The sequence below is a fragment of the Papio anubis genome, chromosome 18 (assembly GCF_008728515.1).
Source record: "Papio anubis isolate 15944 chromosome 18, Panubis1.0, whole genome shotgun sequence".
NCBI classification, from domain to species: domain Eukaryota; kingdom Metazoa; phylum Chordata; class Mammalia; order Primates; family Cercopithecidae; genus Papio; species Papio anubis.
In genome coordinates, this window is record NC_044993.1 from 14,582,551 (window position 1) to 14,604,312 (window position 21,762).

At 45.3% G+C, this 21,762-nt stretch overlaps 1 protein-coding gene across 7 annotated transcripts; it reads left to right on the forward strand.

The window, feature by feature from the left end:
- The first annotated feature begins 473 nt into the window (after positions 1–473).
- On the forward strand, positions 474–18,335 carry TMEM170A (transmembrane protein 170A). Of its 7 annotated transcripts, XM_017953577.3 has the most exons (4): positions 823–1,357; positions 1,669–1,757; positions 13,272–13,442; positions 17,777–18,335. In XM_017953577.3, exons 3-4 carry the CDS (start codon positions 13,274–13,276, stop codon positions 17,905–17,907), a joined length of 300 nt encoding a protein of 99 aa, XP_017809066.1. In that variant the 5' UTR covers positions 823–1,357; positions 1,669–1,757; positions 13,272–13,273; the 3' UTR covers positions 17,908–18,335. The 7 variants fall into 7 exon arrangements, with proteins under 7 accessions (XP_017809067.1, XP_003917240.1, XP_003917241.1 ...); XM_017953578.3 differs by lacking the exons at positions 823–1,357; positions 1,669–1,757 and adding an exon at positions 474–562; XM_003917191.4 differs by lacking the exons at positions 823–1,357; positions 1,669–1,757 and adding an exon at positions 502–766 and having other exon boundaries at positions 13,272–13,373.
- Positions 18,336–21,762: the final 3,427 nt, after the last annotated feature.

The following is a 21,762-nucleotide window of genomic DNA, read 5'->3' on the forward strand; positions in this document are numbered from 1 at the left end:
AAAAAAGAAAAACAAACAAACAAACAAACTGTGATCCAATTTTGTTGCTCTGAACCGAATCTCTTTAAATTTTATTTAAAACTATAGAGGCTATATAGCCTCCCTCCCATTCCAGTCCAACACCAGCCTTTGCATGGGCTCTTTCTACTATCAGTTTTAAATAGAGAACGTTCTTGTTCTGTTCATGAAGGTTTCATAAATGCTGGAGTTCAGTCATAACTAAAACTTAACATATCCGTTCCATCACTGTATTTTTCCAGATCCCTGGTAAATCCATATCTCGGGTCTGGTGGGGCGCATGCAATTCCATACTTTGTCACAGGGGGCGCTGCGGAGAAGGGCAGAGCTGGGTGCGCGGTCCCAGAGAGCGCCGTCCAGGAGGCGGCGCGTCCGTGGGGCTGGGTCTGTGCTAGCCCTGCGCAACGTTGGGGGCGGGAACAACCCTGGCCCTGCGCCCGCGCGCTGCGGAGCCTCGTGATTGGAGGAGGCAACGGTCACTTGGCAGCGCCGTTGGGATTGGGGGAAGAGGGCCCCGGCTGGAGGTGACGCTGAGACGGCGAGGGTGAGTGGGGGCCGGCCGCTGCCGCACTTCGGGCGCTCATCCCTCATTTCTCTGTGGTGAATGGCGACGGGATGGAGCGCGAGGGGAGCGGCGGCAGCGGCGGGTCGGCCGGGCTCCTGCAGCAGATCCTGAGCCTGAAGGTTGTGCCGCGGGTGGGCAACGGGACCCTGTGCCCCAACTCTACTTCCCTCTGCTCCTTCCCAGGTACGGCCCGCCCCGCGCCTGCGCACTGCGCGCCCCGCCGTCGCCTCGGCAGGGCTGTGGGCGCCCCGAGTCTGGGCGGGGTCCCTGGTGCGCCGCGGACTTGCTGGGTGGGCGCTGTCCTCCTGGAGCTGGGTCCTGCTCCTTGTCCGGAGCCCCTTTCCCCGTCACTTCCTCGCCAGTCCCTGAGGCCGGGCCCCGGAGTCCCGCTGGGCGTGAGGTGCAGGGAACGGCCGCAGGTGGGCCCGGGACTGGAGGGCGCCCGGCCGCCACCCGAACGGGTCAGGTTCAGAGCTGCACCCCACGAGCCCGGGAGGCGGTGGTTCCTGCCCTGCCTGGGTTGCCGCATGGCGCCCGGCCTCCTTCGAGGTGCCTCGGAGCGGCCCGGCCCGGCTCGGCTGAGGGGTCAGAGTTCGCGCTCCCCTTGCCTTCACTGATCGCGGGCGCCTCGGGCCAAATCCACCCGCTCCGAGACCCGCTCCGCTTTCTAGGAATCTCTCAGACCTGGTGCCACCTGTTGCCGGTTCTCCCACTAAGCCTTCCAGATCTTTGGCACAGCTTCCTTTGAACTCTTCCTCCCCGCTGCGGCGTGAGGTGGGCCTGCTAGGAGGGTTGCTCAGATTTCTAATGCCTGGAAGAACTCTCCGTGCGCGGAAAGCTGGAGGGAGGAGAGAGGACTTCACCTGGGAAGGAGGAGAAAGGTTTTGAGGGGAGGCACAGTTATTTATGTAGACCTTGAAAGGCAAGAAGACTGGGGCCCCTGGCCCTGGAAGGGGAGGTGGGGCTCCCAGTAGAGGGCACTGAGATCTTCATGAACAATGAGGGACCAGAGCAGAGGGTAGGAGGACGAGATTCCAGCCTGTAGTTCCAAACAAGGCACCTGTGATTTCTCCTCCCCTGGGCAGCGACTGCCAGGCGCCTTTCAGCGCACACCTGGGACTTGCAGTGTTATCGTGTGCCCAGGGATTTTCCCGGAGGGATTGTGAAGTAGCAGGTAAGGTCATCAGGCAGCTTGGGGTCAGATGCAGATGTTTGCTTGTGGTCATGCCTGAAATGAGAGTCTGGCAGCTCACGTCATTTCAGAAGGTGCTGGGATCCCTTTTGACAGTGATATCAAAAAATTGATGGTATTCTGGGGACGCTGTGTGAAAAATGAAACGTTCTTGCAATCTGGAGGCACTACTGGGACCAGATTAATTTTTGTTTCCCTAATTTTCCCCTTTCCTGAAAAATTTCGAGCCTGCCGAACATTTGAGAGAACAGTACAACAAATACCCATGTACCCTTTACTTAGATTCAGTAATGTTTTGGTTTTTCGGGTTTCTCTTAACATATATATCTAACCATATGTATTACATATAACACTTAGATGTATGTCACATGTCCCATTTAAACTCTGGAGTTATTCAATAGGAAGTTGCAGAAGTCATAACACTTACTTGATGCCTAGTAATCTTAGCATATATCTTCTAAAAACCATTTTCTGTCATCCACAAAACCATATGACTTCCAAGAAATTGAACATGATAGAATAATGTTATCTAACGTATGGGCCTTGTTTAAATTTCCCCAATTGTCCACATAGATTTTTTTCCTTAAAAAAAAATTATAGCCGGGCGCGGTGGCTCACGCCTGTAATCCCAGCACTTTGGGAGGCCGAGGCGGGCGGATCACAAGGTCAGGAGATCGAGACCACGGTGAAACCTCGTCTCTACTAAAAATAAAAAAAATTAGCCGGGCGCGGTTGTGGGCGCCTGTAGTCCCAGCTACTCGGGAGGCTGAGGCAGGAGAATGGCGGGAACCCGGGAGGCGGAGCTTGCAGTGAGCTGAGATCCGGCCACTGCACTCCAGCCTGGGCGACAGAGCGAGACTCCGTCTCAAAAAAAAAAAAAAAAAAATTTATATTCCATGATCTAAGGTTCACACATTACATTAAGTTGTCCCATCTCTTTAGTTTCATTTAGCTGAAGCAACAACTTCCTTGTTTGAATTTTTTTGAGATGAACATTTTGGAAGAGTCCATGTGAATTGTTTTATAGACTGTTTTACAATCTAGGTTCATTAGATTTTCTTCATGATTAGATGTAGATTAAACATTTTTGGTCAGAAAGCCACCTACCTAGGTGATGTCCACTCACCAGTACATCACATCAAGAGACGTTGAATGTCAGCCCGGCGCGGTGGCTGACACCTGGAATCCCAGCACTTTGGGAGGCTGAGGCAGGCGTATTACCTGAGGTCAGGAGTTCAAGACCAGCCTTGTCTCTACTAAAAATACAAAAATTAGGCGTAGCGATGTGTACCTGTAATCCCAGCTACTTGGGAGGCTAAGGCACGAGAATCTCTTGAACCTAGGAGGCAGAGGTTGCAGTGAGCCAAGATTGTGCCACTGCACTTCAGCCTGGGTGACAGATTGAGACTTCGTCTCAACAAAAAAAGAGACATTTGGCCGGGCGCGGTGGCTCAAGCCTGTAATCCCAGCACTTTGGGAGGCCGAGACGGGCGGATCACGAGGTCAAGAGATCGAGACCATCCTGGTTAACACGGTGAAACCCCGTCTCTACTAAAAAAATACAGAAAACTAGCCGGGCGAGGTGGCGGGCGCCTGTAGTCCCAGCTACTCGGGAGGCTGAGGCAGGAGGATGGCGTGAACCCAGGAGGCGGAGCTTGTGGTGAGCCGAGATCGTGCCACTGCACTCCAGCCTGGGCGACAGAGTGAGACTCCGTCTCAAAAAAAAAAAAAAAAAAAAAAAGAGACATTTAATGTCAGTTTGTATCTTCATTGATAGTACTACTAAGTTGGATCATTTGGTGAAGATGGTGTCTGTGAAAACTCTACTGTAAGGGTATCCGCATCCTCTCTTACTACTAAGTCTGCTTAACAGGAGTGGCATTCATTGTCCTGAATCCGGTATATTGCTATTTTGGCCCCACAGAAAAGGTTACTTGCAGTTTATGCCAACTCATTATGGCAGAATCATTGTTCTGAAGTATTCTGACGTATTTATGTATACGAGGAAGCACTGAATTGATTTTTTCTTTATTACCTGTATTTGCAGTTTAGCCATTTACCTAGGGAGGGTTAGGTAGACATCTAAATGACTAAATCGGCTGGTTGCGGTGGCTCACACCTGTAATCCCAGCACTTTGGGAGGCCAAAGCGGGCGGATCATCTGAGGTCAGGAGTTGGAGACTAACCTGGCCAACATGGTGACACCCCATCTCTACTAAAAATACAAAAATTTGCGGGGTGTGGTGGTGCATACCTGTAATTCTAGCTACTTGGGAGGCTGAGGCAGGAGAATAGCTTGAACCTGAGAGGGGAAGGTTGCTGTGAGCCGAGATTATGCCACTGCACTCCAACCTGGGCTACAGAGTGAGACTCTGTTTCAAAAATAGATAATTATAAGTAAATGGCTAAACTACAAATGCAGTTAAAATTTTTTCCTTTACTGTTGTCATTTTTAACAAACCTCAAAACTGAGAAACTGAGATCTTTATCTTGTATCAGGAATGACATTCATCTTCGGAAGATACAGATTTCACTAAATCAGTGTCAAATTAGATCTTATTAAAATAATTAAAAACCCAGTAATGTTTTTGTGTTGTCCTTGCAGAAGTCAAGACTGGTCATACTTGAACCAGACATTTATTCATTCACTCAAAAAATATTTGCTCCGTGTTAATTGTGTGCGTGTTGTTTTCTAGGCACCAAGTCAAGATGCCATAGTAACAAAACAAAGCCCCTTCCCTTGTGGAACTTTCATTCAAATGGGGAGAGAGAAAACAAACAAAACAGCTGGTGGTGAGGGGCCTAGGAAGGGGACAGGGCCTGTGTGGCTCAGGTGGAGTGCCGTTTGCTGTAAAGTGATGGGGAGGCCCTGGATGGTGATGATATTGGAGTCAAAATCTGAAGAAAGTGAGTAGTGAGCTAATGAGCCAACAGCTACTGGAGGAAGAGCAAGTATTCTAGGCCAGGGAGCAGCAGATTCAGAGGCCCTGGAACAGGAGCTTGCAGAAGAAACACTGAGGAGCCCAGGGTGCCTGGAGGGACTATGTGGGCAAGGGGGAGAGAAGGAGGGGAGGGCAGATCCTGGAGAGCTCTACTGGGGAGTTTTGAGCAGAGATGGGATGATTCTGACTTTTTTTTTTTTTTTTTTTTTTTTTGAGACGGAGTCTCGCTGTGTCTCCCAGGCTGGAGTGCGGTGGCGCGATCTCGGCTCACTGCAAGCTCCGCCTCCTGGGTTCACGCCATTCTCCCACCTCAGCCTCCGAGTAGCTGGGACTACAGGCGCCCGCCACCACGCCCGGCTAATTTTTTGTATTTTTAGTAGAGACAGGGTTTCACCGTGTTAGCCAGGATGGTCTCGATCTCCTGACCTCGTGATCCGCCCGTCTCGGCCTCCCAAAGTGCTGGGATTACAGGCTTGAGCCACCGCGCCCGGCCAGATTCTGACTTTTTAAAAAAGTGTACAATCCAGTGGTGTTTAGTATATTTACAGAGTTATACAACTATGACAATTAGTTTGAGAATATTTGCATCATCTTGAGAAGAAACCTTCTTTGTACAAGGAAGAAACTTAGGAAATAATGGCTTTGCATGGAGAATAGATAGAAGGCCCCGTCAGGACGGACAAGGTCTGGTCAGGCTAGGACTGAGGTGAGGCAGGCCAGGGGCACACCCAGGAACCAGGGAGGAGCAGGCAGGCAGTATTCAGAGACAGGTGGTTGACTACAGTTGGTAGTTCAGTGGGCATGTCCTCTTGTTAGGAAGAAGTGGAGGGGACAGTTGGACCTCCAGGCAGGGAGGTGGGATTTGGCAAGAGAGGAGCCTCCCAGTGCACAACGTGCAGAGCTGTAGGCTGATGAGTGGTTAGTATCAAGATAGCCCAACTTTAGCTTGGAGTTGCAGGACTACATAGACTCTTTTTTTTTTTTTTTTTTTTTTGAGACAGAGTTCAGCTCTGTTGCCCAGGCTGGAGTGCAATGGTATGATCTTGGCCTACTACAATCTCTGCCTTGCAGGATCAAGTGATTGTCCTGCCTCAGTCTCCCGAGTAGCTGGGATTACAGGCCGGCGCCATTACAGGCCGGCGCCACCACACCCAGCCAATTTTTGTACTTGTAGCAGAGACGGGGTTTCACCATGTTGGCCAGGCTGGTCTTGAACTCCTGACCTCAGGTGGTCAACCTACCTTGGCCTCCTAAAGTGCTGGGATTACAGGCGTGAGCCACTGAGCCCTGCCCAGACTGCATAAGACTCTTAATCCCGAGGAGGACTCATGTGGTCTGCTTAGAACCCCAGAGGAACGGGCTATGTTGACCCAGTTGTTCACTGGAACACAAGATGAGAGTGGGGCCAGCTGGAAGAGGGGCTGAGTGCTGAGCCTCACGCTGCCCACTTGGCTCGGTTTCTTTCCATTGCTGCCATTTGGGGCCAGGTTGGTCTTGAGGCCTTGGTTGGAAGTTAGGTGACTCTGCTATGAAGGTTAGAGGCCAGGGAGCCAGCCATTATAGACCCCTTTTGTTAATACAGAGTCCACTAGAGGATTCTGCTGTTTGTTCTCTTTCACTGCAGTATCTCTCTGAATATCTATCTTAAAGATATGTCTGTCTAGGCTGGGCACAGTGACTCACTCCTGTAATCACAGCACTTTGGGAGGCCAAGGCAGGTGAATCACCTGAGGTCAGGAGTTCAAGACCAGCCTGGCCAATATGGTGAAACCCCATCTCTACTAAAAATGCAAAAATTAGCTGGGTGTGGTGGCACGCACCTGTAGTCCCAGCTACTTGGGAGGCTGAGGTAGAATAATCACTTGAACCCGGGAGGCGGAGGTTGCAGTGAGCTGATATCATGCCACTGCACTCTAGTCTGGACAAGAGAGTGAGACTCCATCTCAAAAAAAAAAAAAAAAAGATATATCTGTCTAAAAATATATCCTCAAGGAAATCCTCAAATATCTTTTAGGGTAGGGATCTTAGTCTTTTTACTGATATGTCAGCATATAGAATAAGGTCAATATATATATTCGACTGATCAGCGATTAACTTCTTAGTGTTTTTATGACTCTGCTATTGCTACTGTGATTAATTCCACAAATTTAGCAGCTTAAAGCCATACAGATTTTATTGTCTTACAATTATGAAGGTCAGAAGTCCAAATTGGGTGCGTGTGGGCTAAAACCAAGGTTTAGCAGGGCTGTGTTCCTTCTGGAGCTTTTAGTAAGAATTTCTTTTCCTGCCTTTTCCAGCGTCTAGAGGCCACCTACGTTCCCTGATGCTTGGCCTCCTCTTCTTCATAGCCAGCAGCATAACATCTTCAAATCTCTCTGACTCTCATCTCCCACCTCCCTCTTACAAAGATCCTGTGATTACATTAGACCTAACTGGAAAATCCAAGACAATCTCCTTTTGCAAAATCCTTACTTTAGTCACCACAATGTCCTTTTACCTATGAAAGGTAATCTGTTCACAGGTTTTGGAGATGGGAATGCGAACACCTTTGGGAGCCCATTCTACCACAATGCTTAATCTCATTTTCCAATATCATATTGTATTACAGATTAGTTACCTGATTTAACTTCACCATAGGGAGATGATGTGCCTTTAGCTGCCAAAGTAAACAAACCCGAAGCAATATACTTACTTTAAAGCAGTGAACAAATAAATACTGTAAGATATGTAGACAAAGATTTCTGAGAGTTTTGAGCCAGTGAAATGAAAAGTACTGTATGACGATTGATAAACAGCTATTAAATAGATGGCAAATTAAGGTGGAGTAGATTAAAGGGAAATCACTTAGTTTTTTAAGAAGCCTTTTAGATCCAGGTTTGCCTTTGCTATTTAGAGTCCTGTAATAACCTCATGTGAGAGTGTTTTATAAGCATACTCATCTATAATAAAACCTTTTTTTCCTACTTGAAATGACTTTAGTGATGCTATATAAAATACATAGTGAAGGAGCTAATGGATATAGCTCAGGGTTGTAGGGGGTGCAGTGTGCCTCCCTTTCTCAGAACCACAGAGAGGTGTTGGCCTGCTATGTATGCCAGGCACTGTTTACAAATTGGCCTTTAAGCTTTTTGGAAAATTGAGATGTGGGTTGGTGACTGAGCGGGCCTCCTGGGGCAAGGGCTGTGCTCCTAGGGAAGTGGGGATGGGTGACATTTTTGTCTCATCATGGACCGCCATAACAAAGTACCATAGACTAGCTGTCTTAAATGACAGACATCATCTCCTGAGTTCTGGAGGCTGGAAGGCTGAGATTAGGGTGCCAGGATAGTTGGGTTCTGGTGAAGACCCTCTTCTTGACCTGCCTTCTCACCATGTCTTCACATGTCACAGAGAGACAGGTATCAAGATATTGAGAATCTCTTCCTCTCATAAGACCACAGTCCTGTTGGGTTTAACACATGAATAGTAGGGGCACATAATTCAGCCCTTAGCAGTTGGATGACACACCTGTGTTCCAACCTGCCTTACTGGAAATTACCAGCTTCATATGTTTCTGGCATATTAAGGCTTTGCCTCCCAGTTCAAGGCCTCAGTGGTTCTGGGGCAGCTGGTAGGAAGCCAGGCTCCAGCAGTGCCTTGAGTTACTGCAGAAAGCAGAGCTTATCTCTAAAACTCTGGCATCTCCAGCAGAAGCCCTGGATAGCGGGGACCCAGGGCTGGTCTCAGGTCGGTAGGGGCAGACAGCAGCCAGGTGAAGATTGTTCTGAGTTCTTGGAGGCAAGTTTGCATCTCATTTGTCCACTTTGGACCAGTGAATTCCTGGTGCCATCCTAGAACGTTCTGCAGACTAGGTGTTTGGGTGGTCAGAGGGTCAGATTGATTTGGGAGTGGCAGGTGAGGATTCGGGATAGAAGATGGTCTTTCTGCCTTAGAAGAGAGGCATGGTGCCGTGCTGGGGCTTGGGAATGAGCTGGCGGTGGGTGGCGGACAGGAGGCCTCAGCTGGGAGGCCAGACTGCTCTTGACTGAGCCAGGAGCCACAGTAGCTGCCCAGGAAGGAGGGATTTGTGGGTGCCACAGCTCTGGTGGGTGCACATTTGTTAGGGAGAAGCAGTATCCAGACCCAAGCACTTCCCCCTCTGGAGCTGCTGCCAGCCAGGGAGGGCGAGTCTCTTGGCATTGGAAGGCAGGAATAGCTCCTGGCCTAATGGCAGCCAGAAAAGAAACTGCAGTGCAGGAGGATATGGGTTTGTTGTGGAAGAGGTGGGGCCTGAAACCCTGAGGACCAAGAATACTGCCCTCAATTTCTGATTGACACTGTTGACTAAAGGTGACTTTTTTCACTGGTGGAGGAAGATTCGTTCCTTAGCCTTCCGCATCACTGGGATTACAGGCGTGCGCCACGCCACCTCGCTAATTTTTATATTTTTTGGTAGAGACAGGGTTTCGCCATGTTGGCCTGGCTGATCTGAAACTCCTAACCGCAGATGAGCCGCCCGCCTCAGCCTCCAAAGTGCTGGGCTTGCAGATATGACCCACTGTGCCTGGCCTCATTTGTTATTTTTAATAAGCATTGAGACTTAATTGGGGCATCCTTGATGTTTTCACTGAGAACCATTTATCCAAAACAAGACCTGAGCACTCTCACTGAAAGTATTCAGAATATGCTGTGAATTGAAGCTTTATTAAAACTCAAAATGAGCAAAGAATTTGAGCAGTCATCTGTGAAAATGCCAAGGGAGGGTTAAGGGGATTTGGCTCCACCCCTTATCTCCAATAGCCCCTTAAATCCAGCTTCCCAACAAGATTAAGAAGCCTGTGTAAAGGGAATAAAAAAACCTTCATAAAACTGTGGTTTTCATTGGTCTGGGGAAAAACACACACACACTAACAGTGTGCTTACAGCCCTAATACAGCTTCCAGTAAAGCCTCTGGTCCTCCCCTCCTCCCCCTTTCTAATCCCCTCAAGCCGATTGATGCCCCTAACTGGTCTCTTTTAAATTGTTCATCCCAATAGGCTCATTCTTCCGGAGCAGTTCTTGTGGAAACAAAAGCTTTGTTTTTTCTTACCTTTTTTTTTTTTTTTTTTTTTTTTTTTTAAAGTCTAGCTCTCTTTCCCTGGCTCATGGCGACCTCTGCCTCCAGGGTTCAAGTGATTCTCATGCTACAGCCTCCAGAGTAGCTGGGATTACGGGCATTCGCCACCACGCCCAGCTAATTTTTTTGTATTTTTAGGAGAGACGGTGTTTCACCATGTTGGCCAGGCTAATCTCAAACTCCTGGCTTCAAGTGCTGGGATTACAGGCATGAGCCACTGCGCCTGGCCTATCTAATAAATATTTATTAAATAAACATGCTCAGTACATAGAAGCATTTCCACATGCTTGTTTGTTGTGTTTATTTTCTCAAAAACAGGATCTTATTCTACATGCAGCTGGCTTTTGTTACTTCACAATGTGGCTTGGGCATCTTGCCCTTTCAGTATATATACATCTGTTGCATATTTTAATGGAACTGTAGTGTTCTATTACGTGCGTGCACAGAATGTGTTTTCCAAATCCTACAGTGATAGCCATGCAGGTGACTTCTAGTTTTTGCTATTATAGACAATGCTGTTGGGACCTTCTTGTTACCTCTGTCCTTGCTTACCTATGCTTTTCTATAGGGGATATCCCTGGAAGTAAAATTGTTGCAGCAAGGGCCATGCACATTTGACTTCCAAATTACCCTGCAAAAAGGTGGTTTTCCAGTTTGTATTCCAACTAGGAGTGTCAGGTGGGGCCTATGGAATAATGCTGTGACAGCCCTTTACTGCTTAAAACCTACATTGGCACTTCAGATCTTTTGTTAAGTCCTTAGTCTGGTGTCAGATTCCCCAAAGGGTGTCCCTCATCTGTCTTTATAGCTTTAACTGTCATTACTCTTTTTTTTTTTTTTTTAGACGGAGTGTCATTCTCTGTCACCCAGGATGGAGTGCAGTGGTGTAATCTCGGCTCACTGCAACCTCTGCCTCCTGGGTTGAAGCAATTCTCCTGCCTCAGCCTCCCAAGTAGCTGGGACTACAGGTGCCCACCACCATGACCGGCTAAGTTTTTGTGGGATTTTTTTGTATTTTTAGTAGAGACAGGGTTTCACTATGTTGGCCAGGCTGGTCTCGAACTCCTGATCTCGTGATTCACCCACCTCGGCCTCCCAAAGTGGTGGGATTACAGGCATGAGCTACCATGCACGGCCATCATTGCTCTTATAAAGCCTCTGTGCTTTGGTAAGGCCCGTGGTTTTTAATCAGGGTAGTTTTGCCTCCCCAGGGACATTTGACAATGTCTAGAAATATTTTGGTTGACACGACTGGAAAGATAGTGCTGCTGGCCAGAGGTGCCTCTCCATATCCTACAGTGCACAGTGCAGCCCCCATAATGAAAAGTTATCTGGTCCAAATGTCAATAGGGCGGAGGGCGGTGGTCAAGAAACCCTGCTGAGCTAAGCTCTTCACTGATCTCAAAAATCAGTTGCTACTTGCCTGCCTCTAGCCAAGGATGGACAGTGGGTTTTATCTAACGTGTCACCGCCAATCCCTCCCTATGGGTAGCTAGAGAGCTACCTTGAGGATTCTAAGGCCTTGCCTTGGGTTCATTGCGGGGAAATGCTACATGGACCATTTAACAAATTGTAAAGTCACATTCCAGCAGGACGCTTTTGTTTTCTTTGTATTTTCCAGGGTGCCTCATGCATAGTTTTTCATACATAGTTGATTATATGAATCTTAATGTTGCTTGAATTACAGACACCTTACCAGTGATTAGAGTTTTGTAGGAGCCAGCTCTCCTAACCTGCCCTGTTGTTTACCTGCCATTTGTCTTCAAGCCAAACATTTATATTTTCTGGTATTTATTTCATATCCTAAAGAACTTTGAAATCCTAATAGGAGGTGATGGCTTGATGTTTACTGCATTGTCTTTAAAATGATTGTGGAATGAATATAATTGTATAGCTATCCATTGTAGAAGGCCGAGTGATCAAAAGGTCAGGAAAGATCAACAGGCATTGATTGCATAGTACCCTACCAATTGGCACTTGGGCTTGTGCCTCTTATGGGGGGATTATTTTTGTTTGGGCTTTTTGTTTTTTGGGGGGTTTTTTTTGAGACCGTCTCACCCTGTTGTCTAGGCAGGAGTGCAGTAGCATGATCTCAGCTCACTGCAGCCTCTGCCTCCCAGGCTCAAGCAATCTTCCCACCTCAGCGTCTCGAGTAGCTGGGACTACAGGTATGCAATACCATGCCAGGCTAATTTTTGTATTTTTTGTAGAGACAGGGTTTGCCTGTATTGCCCAAGCTAGTCTCAAACTCCTGGGCTCAAGCGACCTGCCCACTTTGGCCACCCAAAGTGTTGGGATTACAGTCGTGAGCCACCGTGCCCAGCCATGGTCGGGGGACATTATTTAGGTCAATTTTGAAATCTAGGTGAACCTTTTTTTTTTTTCAGTTTGAGGGTACAGGGATTGGTCAGCTTTTTCTGTGAAGGGCCAGATAATAAATATTTTAGGCTTTAGCGGTCATGTGGTCTGTGTCACTGTTATCAGCTTTGCACTTAAAGCTGGAAAGCAGCCATAAACAATACTTAAATGAAAGGGCATGGGTTGAATAAGTATGTGTGTACAAAAGTAAATGCTTTCAGATAAGTGTGTATGTATAAAAGTATTAATGAATGGGTTCAGATAAGTCTGTGTAAAAAACAGGTGGTGGGTCTGTGGGCAGTAGTTTGTTGAACCCTCTAAAACCATCAATATTTGGATATTTGACTGATGAACCCTACTTTGCAAGTAAATGATGTTGAAGGCCGGGGGCGGTGGCCTCACACCTGTAATCCCTGCCCTTTGGGAGGCCAAGGTGGGCAGATCATTTGAGCCAAGGCGTTCAAGACCAGCCTGGGCAACCCGGTGAGACCCCATCTCTAAAGAAAATACAGGCCAGGCGCAGTGGCTCATGCCTGTAATCCCAGCACTTTGGGAGGCCAAGATGGGCGGATCACCTGAGGTCGGGAGTTTGAGACTAGCCTGGCCAAGATGGTGAAACCCCATCTCTACTGAAAATGCAAAAATTAGCCAGGGGTGGTGGCATGCGCCTGTAATCCTAGCTACTCGGAGGCTGAGGCTGGAGAATCACTTGAACTGGGGAGGCAGAGGTTGCAGTGAGCTGAGATCATGCCACTGCACTCCATCCTGGGCAACAGAGTAGTGAGACCTTGTCTCATAAAAAAGGAAAATACAAAAAAAAAAAATTTGCCAGGCGTGGTAGCACACGCCTGTAGTTCCAGCTACTCTGGAGGCTGAGGTGGGAGAACACCGACCTAGGAGGTCAACGCTGCAGTGAGCCATGATGGTGCCACTGTACTGCAGCCTGGATGACAGAGTGAGACCCTGTCTTTAAAAAAATTTTTTCAAAAAGAAAAAATAAATGGTGTTGAAAACGAAATCATGAGTATGATGAGTACCCTCTGCAATGGTTGTCCTGGGAAAGGCAGTGATTCACAACTTGTCTTTGTCTTCCCTTGTAGAGATGTGGTATGGTGTGTTCCTGTGGGCACTGGTGTCTTCTCTCTTCTTTCATGTCCCCGCTGGATTACTGGCCCTCTTCACCCTCAGACATCACAAATATGGTAGGTTCATGTCTGTAAGCATCCTGTTGATGGGCATCGTGGGACCAATTACTGCTGGAATCTTGACAAGTATGTTAGACATTAAAATACCAGTCAAAAATGTTTAATATGACTAGTCAATTTCAGGACCTATTTTAGAAACATATCTGAGTAGGATGAAGGAAAGAGTGACGTTTAACCACAAGTGTTTTTGTTGTTGTTGTTGTTTTTTTAAGATAGGTCTCCCTATGTCAGCAAGGCCGGAGTGCAGTGGTCGCAATCTTGGCTCACCGCAGCCTCGACCTCTCGGGCTCAAGTAATCCTCCTATATCAGCCTCCCAAGAAGCGTGGACTACAGGGATGTGCCACCATACCATGCCTGGCTAATTTTTTTGTATTTTTTTAGAGACAGGGTTTCGTCTTGTTGCTCAGGTCTCGAACTCCTGAGCTTAAGCGATCTACCCACTTCAGCCTCCCAAAATGCTGGGATTACAGGCATGATCCTCTGTGCCTGGCCCAGTTTTTTTAATGTATTGATTTTTTTCCACCCCCAAGGCCCTATTACTTGGCTAACCTCTGACTTATTTAGTCAGATTTCATCTCAGTGGCTTCAGGGAAGTCATGTTAAACTTTGTGAGATATATCTTGTGAGAGAGGCCACCAGCAAGAGGAAAATTTATCTTTTCGGAAGCTACTTCTCCTTTCTGATCAGCTATCACTTGAGCGTTGGCCCTGCAATATAGTTGGTGAATTACTTCCACACATGTGGGTGTGGTTGCTGTAAAGATAGGAGACAAATTCTGATGACAAGAATTCTTTGCTAGGTGTAGTGGCTCATGACTGTGATCCCAGCACTTTGTGAGGCAGAGCTGGGAGGCTTGCTGAAGCCCAGGAAATTGAGACTAGCCTGAACAGCACAGCAAGACCCCATCTCTACAAATAAGAATAAAAAATGTAGCTGAGTATGGTAGTGTGTGCCTGTGGTTCCAGCTACGTGGGAGGCTGACGTGGGAGGATTGCTGGAGCCAGGAGGTCCAGTCTGGGCTGCAGTGAGTCGTGATCACACCATAGCACATCAACCTGGGCCACAGAGCAAGACCCGAGGGGAAAAAAAAAAAAGAATTCTTTTTTTTTTTTTTTTTTTTTTTTTTTGAGACGGAGTCTCGCTCTGTCGCCCAGGCTGGAGTGCTGTGGCCGGATCTCAGCTCACTGCAAGCTCCGCCTCCCGGGTTCCCGCCATTCTCCTGCCTCAGCCTCCCGAGTAGCTGGGACTACAGGCGCCCACCACCTCGCCCGGCTAGTTTTTTGTATTTTTTAGTAGAGACGGGGTTTCACCGTGTTAGCCAGGATGGTCTCGATCTCCTGACCTCGTGATCCGCCCGTCTCGGCCTCCCAAAGTGCTGGGATTACAGGCTTGAGCCACCGCGCCCGGCCAAAAAAAAGAATTCTTTTTTAGAAAAGTACCCGGTTAGTGCTGTGGTTATTTTTTTCCCCTTAGGACTTTCTGAATAAGAATTGGAGTAACATGATGTTATGAATTATTTTCAGGCCTGTTTTTGGGGCATTTGTTTTGTTACGGCTTTTGCTTATGGGATAAGACACAGTTACAGAAATGAGAACAATAAGTTTAAATCATTTTAAAGTTCATACATAAATATAAATGTGTATTTTATATAAACTAAAAGTTCTAAGTAATTAAAATGTAAAATCCTCCATTTTCCCATCCCTAAATAATAGCCACAGTTTACATCGTGGTGTGTATTTCTTTTTTTAGGTATAGGTATAAATATAAATATATTCTTATAATATAGAAATGTAATATTCCTACTGATTTGTAACTTTTTTTCACTGTAAATTGAAACCTTAGCGTCAAGCAGAAATCATTTGCCTTCTGTGTCTTTGACTTGAGGTGTTTTTTTTTTTTTTTTTTTGAGAGAAAGTGGCCTAGTTTCTCTGTGTTCTAACTGTGTCACCTACTGCTTCTTTGGAGACTTTATGTCCCAGGATGACTGGCTCCTAGGGCCTGTCTTTGTTTGTTCTTTAGTAAAATAGGGATGAAACTACCCACCTCATACCCTTGCATGATTGAGCCAATGTGTATATGATGTACTTAAACATGATCCCTGACACATAGTAATTGTCGAATATATATTGTATTCATTTCTGTCTTTAAGGCTCTATGAATAATCTGTTCCTTTCCATTTGCTGCTCCCTTGGATATACTTTTTCCTTTCTTCACTTCATTATCGCAATCCCACTTTAGGGCCCAGTTCAAGTTCCTTAAGCTTCTTTCTACCCAACCCACTCTTTCTGTGTTCCTAAATTTTGGAGGGGCCCAATGAAACATGTCTTTCAGATGTTAGTAACAAAACGTATGCATTGCCAGTGGAGGTGGGCATTTTAAATCACTAAATGTTCAAGGCAGCCAACCTTTGGTTAATACTGTTCTTTCTTCTTGTTAACATACATTAATATACCTTCATATCACATTTATGAAATGTGCCAGGCATGGTGGTTTATGCGTGTAATCCCAGCACTTTGGGAGGCCAGCTTGTGAGGATCACTTAAGTCCAAGAGTTCAAAACCAGCCTGGGCAACATAGTGAGACCCTGTCTCTACAAAAAATAAATAAAATAGCCAGGCATGGTGGCATGTGCCTCTAGTCCCAGCTGCTCAGGAGGATCACTTGAACCCTGGAGATTGAGGCTGCAGGGAGCTGTGATCATGGCACCCCATTCCAGCCTGGGCGAAAGAGTGAAATACTATCTCAAAAAAAAAAAAAATTGTAAACATGTGATTGAGACACTGTATGTTATTTTGCATTATTGCAAATCTGTTTCTGTCTTGTGTCCCCAGCTAGATTCCAAGTACCTAGAGAATAGGGATCATACCTTATAAAACACAGAAGTGTTCTGCAGAAGAAAATTTGAGTGAATGAACACGCTATGACCAAGGAGAATTTTATTTGGTACATTTTGGGGGGAAGGTCATATGGGAAATCTGGATCTATTCTTTTCTTTTTAAAATTTTTATTATTTATGTATTTTTATTTGAGAACAGGGTCTTGCTCTGTCACCTGGGCTGGAGTGCAGTGGCACAGTCACAGCTCACTGCAGCCTTGACCTCCCAAGCTCAAGTGATCCTCCTACCTCAGCCACCCAAGTAACTAGGATTACAGGCACATACCACCACACCCAGCTAATTTTTCTATTTTTTGTAAAGACAAGGTTTTGTCATGTTGCCCAGGCTGGTCTCAAACTCCTGGGCTCAAGTGATCCTCCTGCCTCGGCCTTCCAAAATGCTGGGATTGTAGGCTTGAGCCATTGTACCTGGCCAGATCTTTTTTTTTTTTTTTTTTTTTTTGCGACAGGATCTGGCTCTGTTGCCCAGGCTTGAGTGCAGTGTCACAATCTCGGCTCACAGTGACCTCAGCCTCCTGGGTTCAAGCAACTCTCCGGTCTCAGCCTCGCGAGTAGTAGGGATTACAGGCGCATGCCACCACACTTGGCTAATTTTTTGTATTTTTAGTAGAGATGGGGTTTCGCCATGTTGCCCAGGCTGGTCTCAAACTCCTTAGCTCAGATGATCCACCCACCTCGGCCTCCGAAAGTGCTGGGATTACAGGCGTGAGCCACCGCGCCCAGCCGGATCTGTTCTTTTCAAACAAATGAAATGTTAACTTTCTTGGTACAATGCTGAACTCCTATAGTAACTTAGATGGGTATCTGCATAGATACAGGGGTTTTTGTTTTGTTTTCTCAATTTGCGGGAAGTTATAGTGACTAACATAATAAAAACAATCAATGACTTGGGAAACAGGAAGGAATCCCTGAATCTCTCCTCTCATGCCCTGTGAATTAATAACAATATGACTTAGAGTCCCCCTGTCTTCCCTTCTCACCCCTCTACTCCCTCCTCCATCCATTTATTGAAGGGAACTATGAGTATGACAGAAGGTGGCGCGGGGGTTCCCTGTGGCCTGAAACATTTCTTGCTTAGTCTAACTCAAAAGACTGTTTTTCATTTGTTACCAAAAATGTAGTAGATCCCTGTTAAAGGCTAGGCATGGGGTAACTGGTAGGGGAATACACAGATATTTTTGAGTTCATAATCCAGTCATGTGGGAATTGCTATCTTTGTGATTTTGATTATTTCTTCTAGATTATTTTATTCAATAAATCTAGGAGACTCTTGGTTTTAAGGAGTCAGCATCTAAAAGTGATCTGCAAGCCATGTAATGAATACTCAAAGCCTAGAGTAGTCCACAGAAAGAATAGGGAAGACCTAACATTTCTGTAAGATTTAGATTTCAATATAAAAATCTGGAACATTCTACTGACAGTAGTATTTTAAATGTTGTATTTTCATGAGTTTGTTAATCTTGGCTTTTTGTTTTTGTTTAACATTCTTGCGTTTTAAATCAGGTGCAGCTATTGCTGGAGTTTACCGAGCAGCAGGGAAGGAAATGATACCATTTGAAGCCCTCACTCTGGGCACTGGACAGACGTTTTGCGTCGTGGTGGTCTCCTTTTTACGGATTTTAGCTACTCTATAGCATACATCCTTATGCTGAGATGTTGAACCTAAACTTTATGGAATCCTCCAGAAGAATATATTATGGAGTGTAGTGTTTTCTTAGTTCTTCAAAGGGAAGCAACTTGGATGAACAGGAACGTGAAGAACAACATCTCAGCCTTTTCTTCATTTTGAAGCTCCTGGAATTGAAGACTTATGTGGACTCCTATCGTTCTCAACCAAAACAAGTCTTTTGGCTTTCTTTTTTGTAGATATTTAATTTAAGCAGTTTTCACATGTACCGTTACCCAAGCCAAGTCAACAGTGTCTCTGGGGTGGCATCCTTTGCACTGAAATTTACAGTATTCTGTGAGATGTCGCATATTTTGAAGAAACTATGGAAGATACTGGTTTATTTCAAATGAGCAGAGTATGTTGTATTAAAATCTTACCTAATCTTGATTAAAATTTGGCAAACTCTTTTCTTTACTAAATCTTAGTGACAGTAAATGCCAAATAGGTTTTGGTTAAGTATAGTTTTAAAACAAATTTGGTGAAATAAAACAGGAAAAAAAATTTAAGTATAACTCAAGTAGAGGCTTTGGTTCCACTGTTTAAAGAAAAAGTAGATAACAATGAATAATGTGACATTTTCTGGACAACTGTCTTGACCTCTGATTAAGATATTTTAAGAGATGTGAATTTGTTATTTTGTATGTTTTATCAAAATAAGCTAGCTAATTTAGACTTTTTAGAAGATTTTCTGTACCACCTTTCCCTATCCCTTTTCTCTTAATTTTATTCCATTTAATTGGAAACATTCATACCCTATTAAATGGCTTAAGTTGGAAATTTTGAGCCAGATTGGTTTGGACATTGAGGCACAAATAAGATACTTTAAGCATTCTATCACAGTTTTTCTTAGTGACTTTGATATACTAATGACCGTTGAGAAACTATAGAAGTGCATCTGAAACTAGAGTTAGTGGTTATTGATTTTTTAGCTTAATGTGTTTACCTGGTGGTGACTCTTCAGCCCACTTTTACAGTATTGGGTATCAACTCCCAGAAAGTGCCTAAAATTTAATGTTCAGATATGCACCCCTCTCCCCTTTACATTTTTATTCAAAAGAATTTATACCTTTAAAGAGATTTAAATAGCAAGAGTTTTTTAAAACTTAATTTTAGCTATTTAAATTTTTATTCTACTGCCTAACTTTCTTTTTCATTAAAAGGCCTGAAAACTGTGACTTTTTGAAAGGGAAAGGATCACAGAAATTAAGTATCTAATGTGATCCTTACCACCTAAACTGTTTTGTATGGAATACAATCAGTGTGGTGGTAGTGGTGGTGGTTATCTGTCTTCAAAATAGTTTCTGGTAATTAAATCTTACTTTTTTTTTTTTTTTTTTTGAGACGGAGTCTGACTCTATCGCCCAGGCTGGAGTGCAGTGGCGCAATCTCAGCTCACTCCAACCTCTGCCACCCGGGTTCAGGTGATTCTGCTGCCTCAGTCTCCTGAGTAGCTGGGATTACAGGCACCTGCCACCGCGCCCGGCTAATTTTTGTAGTTTTAGTAGAGGTGGGTTTCACCATCTTGGCCAGGCTGGTCTTGAACTCCTGACCTCGTGATCCACCCGCGTTGTCCTCCCAAAGTGCTGGGATTACAGGTGTGAGCCACCGCACCTGGCCATAAATTTGACATCTTTAAAGGAAAGTTTTCATTGTGAGATTAAGGCTTAACAGCCCATGAGGTCATATGCACATGAACATATCTATTCCATTTAAAGCAGTATGCACTCTGGCTTCTGATTAAAAATAGCCAGTAGGAGAGTCTCTGAATCTACTGTGATTCTGGAGTCTGCCCAATTTGGAAAAGAAAGAAAGAAAGAAAGAAAAAGTCAGGAGGACCAATTTGCCAGGGAAACGCATAGAAAAGAATTACGAAGAGATCACAAAAACTGGACATTTTCTTTTGACTAATTAGACCACTTATGACTAGGCACAGTGGCTCACACCTGTAATCCCAACACTTTGGGAGGTCGATGTGGGAGGACTGCTTGAGCCCAGGAGTTCAAGATTGGCCTGGGCAACATAGTGAGACCTCGACTCTACTGAAAAATTTTAAAAAATTAGCTGGGTGTGGTCCCAGCTGCTCAGGAGGCCAAAGTGGGAGGATCACTTGTGCCTGGGAGGTTCAGGCTGCTGTGAGCCGAGACCACGCCACTGAACTCCAGCTTAGGCCACAGGGCAAGACCCTGTCTTAAAATAATATTATTGGCCGGGCGCGGTGGCTGAAGCCTGTAATCCCAGCACTTTGGGAGGCCGAGACAGGTGGATCACGAGGTCAGGAGATCGAGACCATCCTGGCTAACGTGATGAAACCCCGTCTCTACTAAAAAATACAAAAAACTAGCTGGGCAAGGTGGCGGGCGCCTGTAGTCCCAGCTACTCAGGAGTCTGAGGCGGGAGAATGGCGTAAACCCGGGAGGCGGAGCTTGCAGTGAGCTGAGATCGCGCCACTGCACTCCAGCCTGAGTGACAGAGCGAGACTCCGTCTCAAAATAAATAAATAATATTGATTTTGGTAATTAACTTATCAAAACTATAGTGACATATACACAGGCAGAAACTTATGAGTTATAATGCAGCCAAATATTCTTACAGATTCCCTAACAAGAAGCTCAAATCTTTCTTCCAAGCAAATTGTAAAAAATTCTAGTTTTTTGTTTAAAGAGCTGTGATTTTCAAAAGTATCCCTTCAGTTTAAGAAGTCTGGGGAATTGGTATCTTTTCTTATGGGAAACGATTTCCGTCATCTCTACTGAAGGATGCCTCTTATTGAAAAATGCCTGTTGAAGGAGTTCTTGCCTAAAACATTCTTTGGGTATAATTTCATACATTACATATATGGGCCAGTAGGTAGTGGGCACCTCCTCTTAAGTGCTAAGTTTTGAAATACTGATACATGATTAAAATGTTAGACATTTTTCACTGGAGGTAAGACCAAAAATTAGGGCATTTTGAAAGGTGTCTTTGTTTCTGTTTCTTCTTTGATATATTTTGATTATCTATTCTTTTTAAAAACTTCACATATAAAAGGTATCTTCAAATTATTGAATGTTTCATCCATCCCAGTAAGTGAAATATTCTCCAGTGAATAAATAAATATATAGACTTTAAATAGATTGAGCAGTGTAGCTTGAAATGTTTTCAGGGAGAGACTATTTGAATGATAGGGAATATCTTTGATTTTCTTTTTCATGTCTCAAATGTATAATTATTTGCGGGTGGTCACTCAGATGGGAGAATATCGGCAATTGTGTTGAACATTTTACCTTATATAGTTTTGAAAATTTATGCCAAAAACTGATTTCTTAGAAACATCCTCCCCCCAGCTATGCTTTTTGTTTGTTTGTTTGTTTTGTTTTGTTTTGGGAGATGGAGTCTTGCTGTGTCGCCCAGGCTGGATGGAGTGCAGTGGCGTGATCTTGGCTCACGGCAAGCTCTGCCTTCCAGGTTCACGCCATTCTCCTGCCTCAGCCTCCCGAGCAGCTGGGACTACAGGCACGTGCCACCATGCCCGGCTAATTTTTTGTATTTTTAGTAGAGACGGGGTTTCACCGTGTTAGCCAGGATGGTCTTGATCTCCTGACCTCGTGATCCTCCTGCCTCGGCCTCCCAAAGTGCTGGGATTACAGGCGTGAGCCACCACGCCCAGCCTATGCTTTGTTTTTTAAAAAATAAATGCAAGAGAGGGAGGGAGGCAGCCTCCTAACCATAAAAGCTGATTTCTTGATTGATTTTTTTTTTTTTTGAGATACAGTCTTGCTCTGTCTCCAAGGCTGGAGTGCAGTGGCTTGGTCTCGGCTCACTGCAGCCTCTGTTTCCCTGG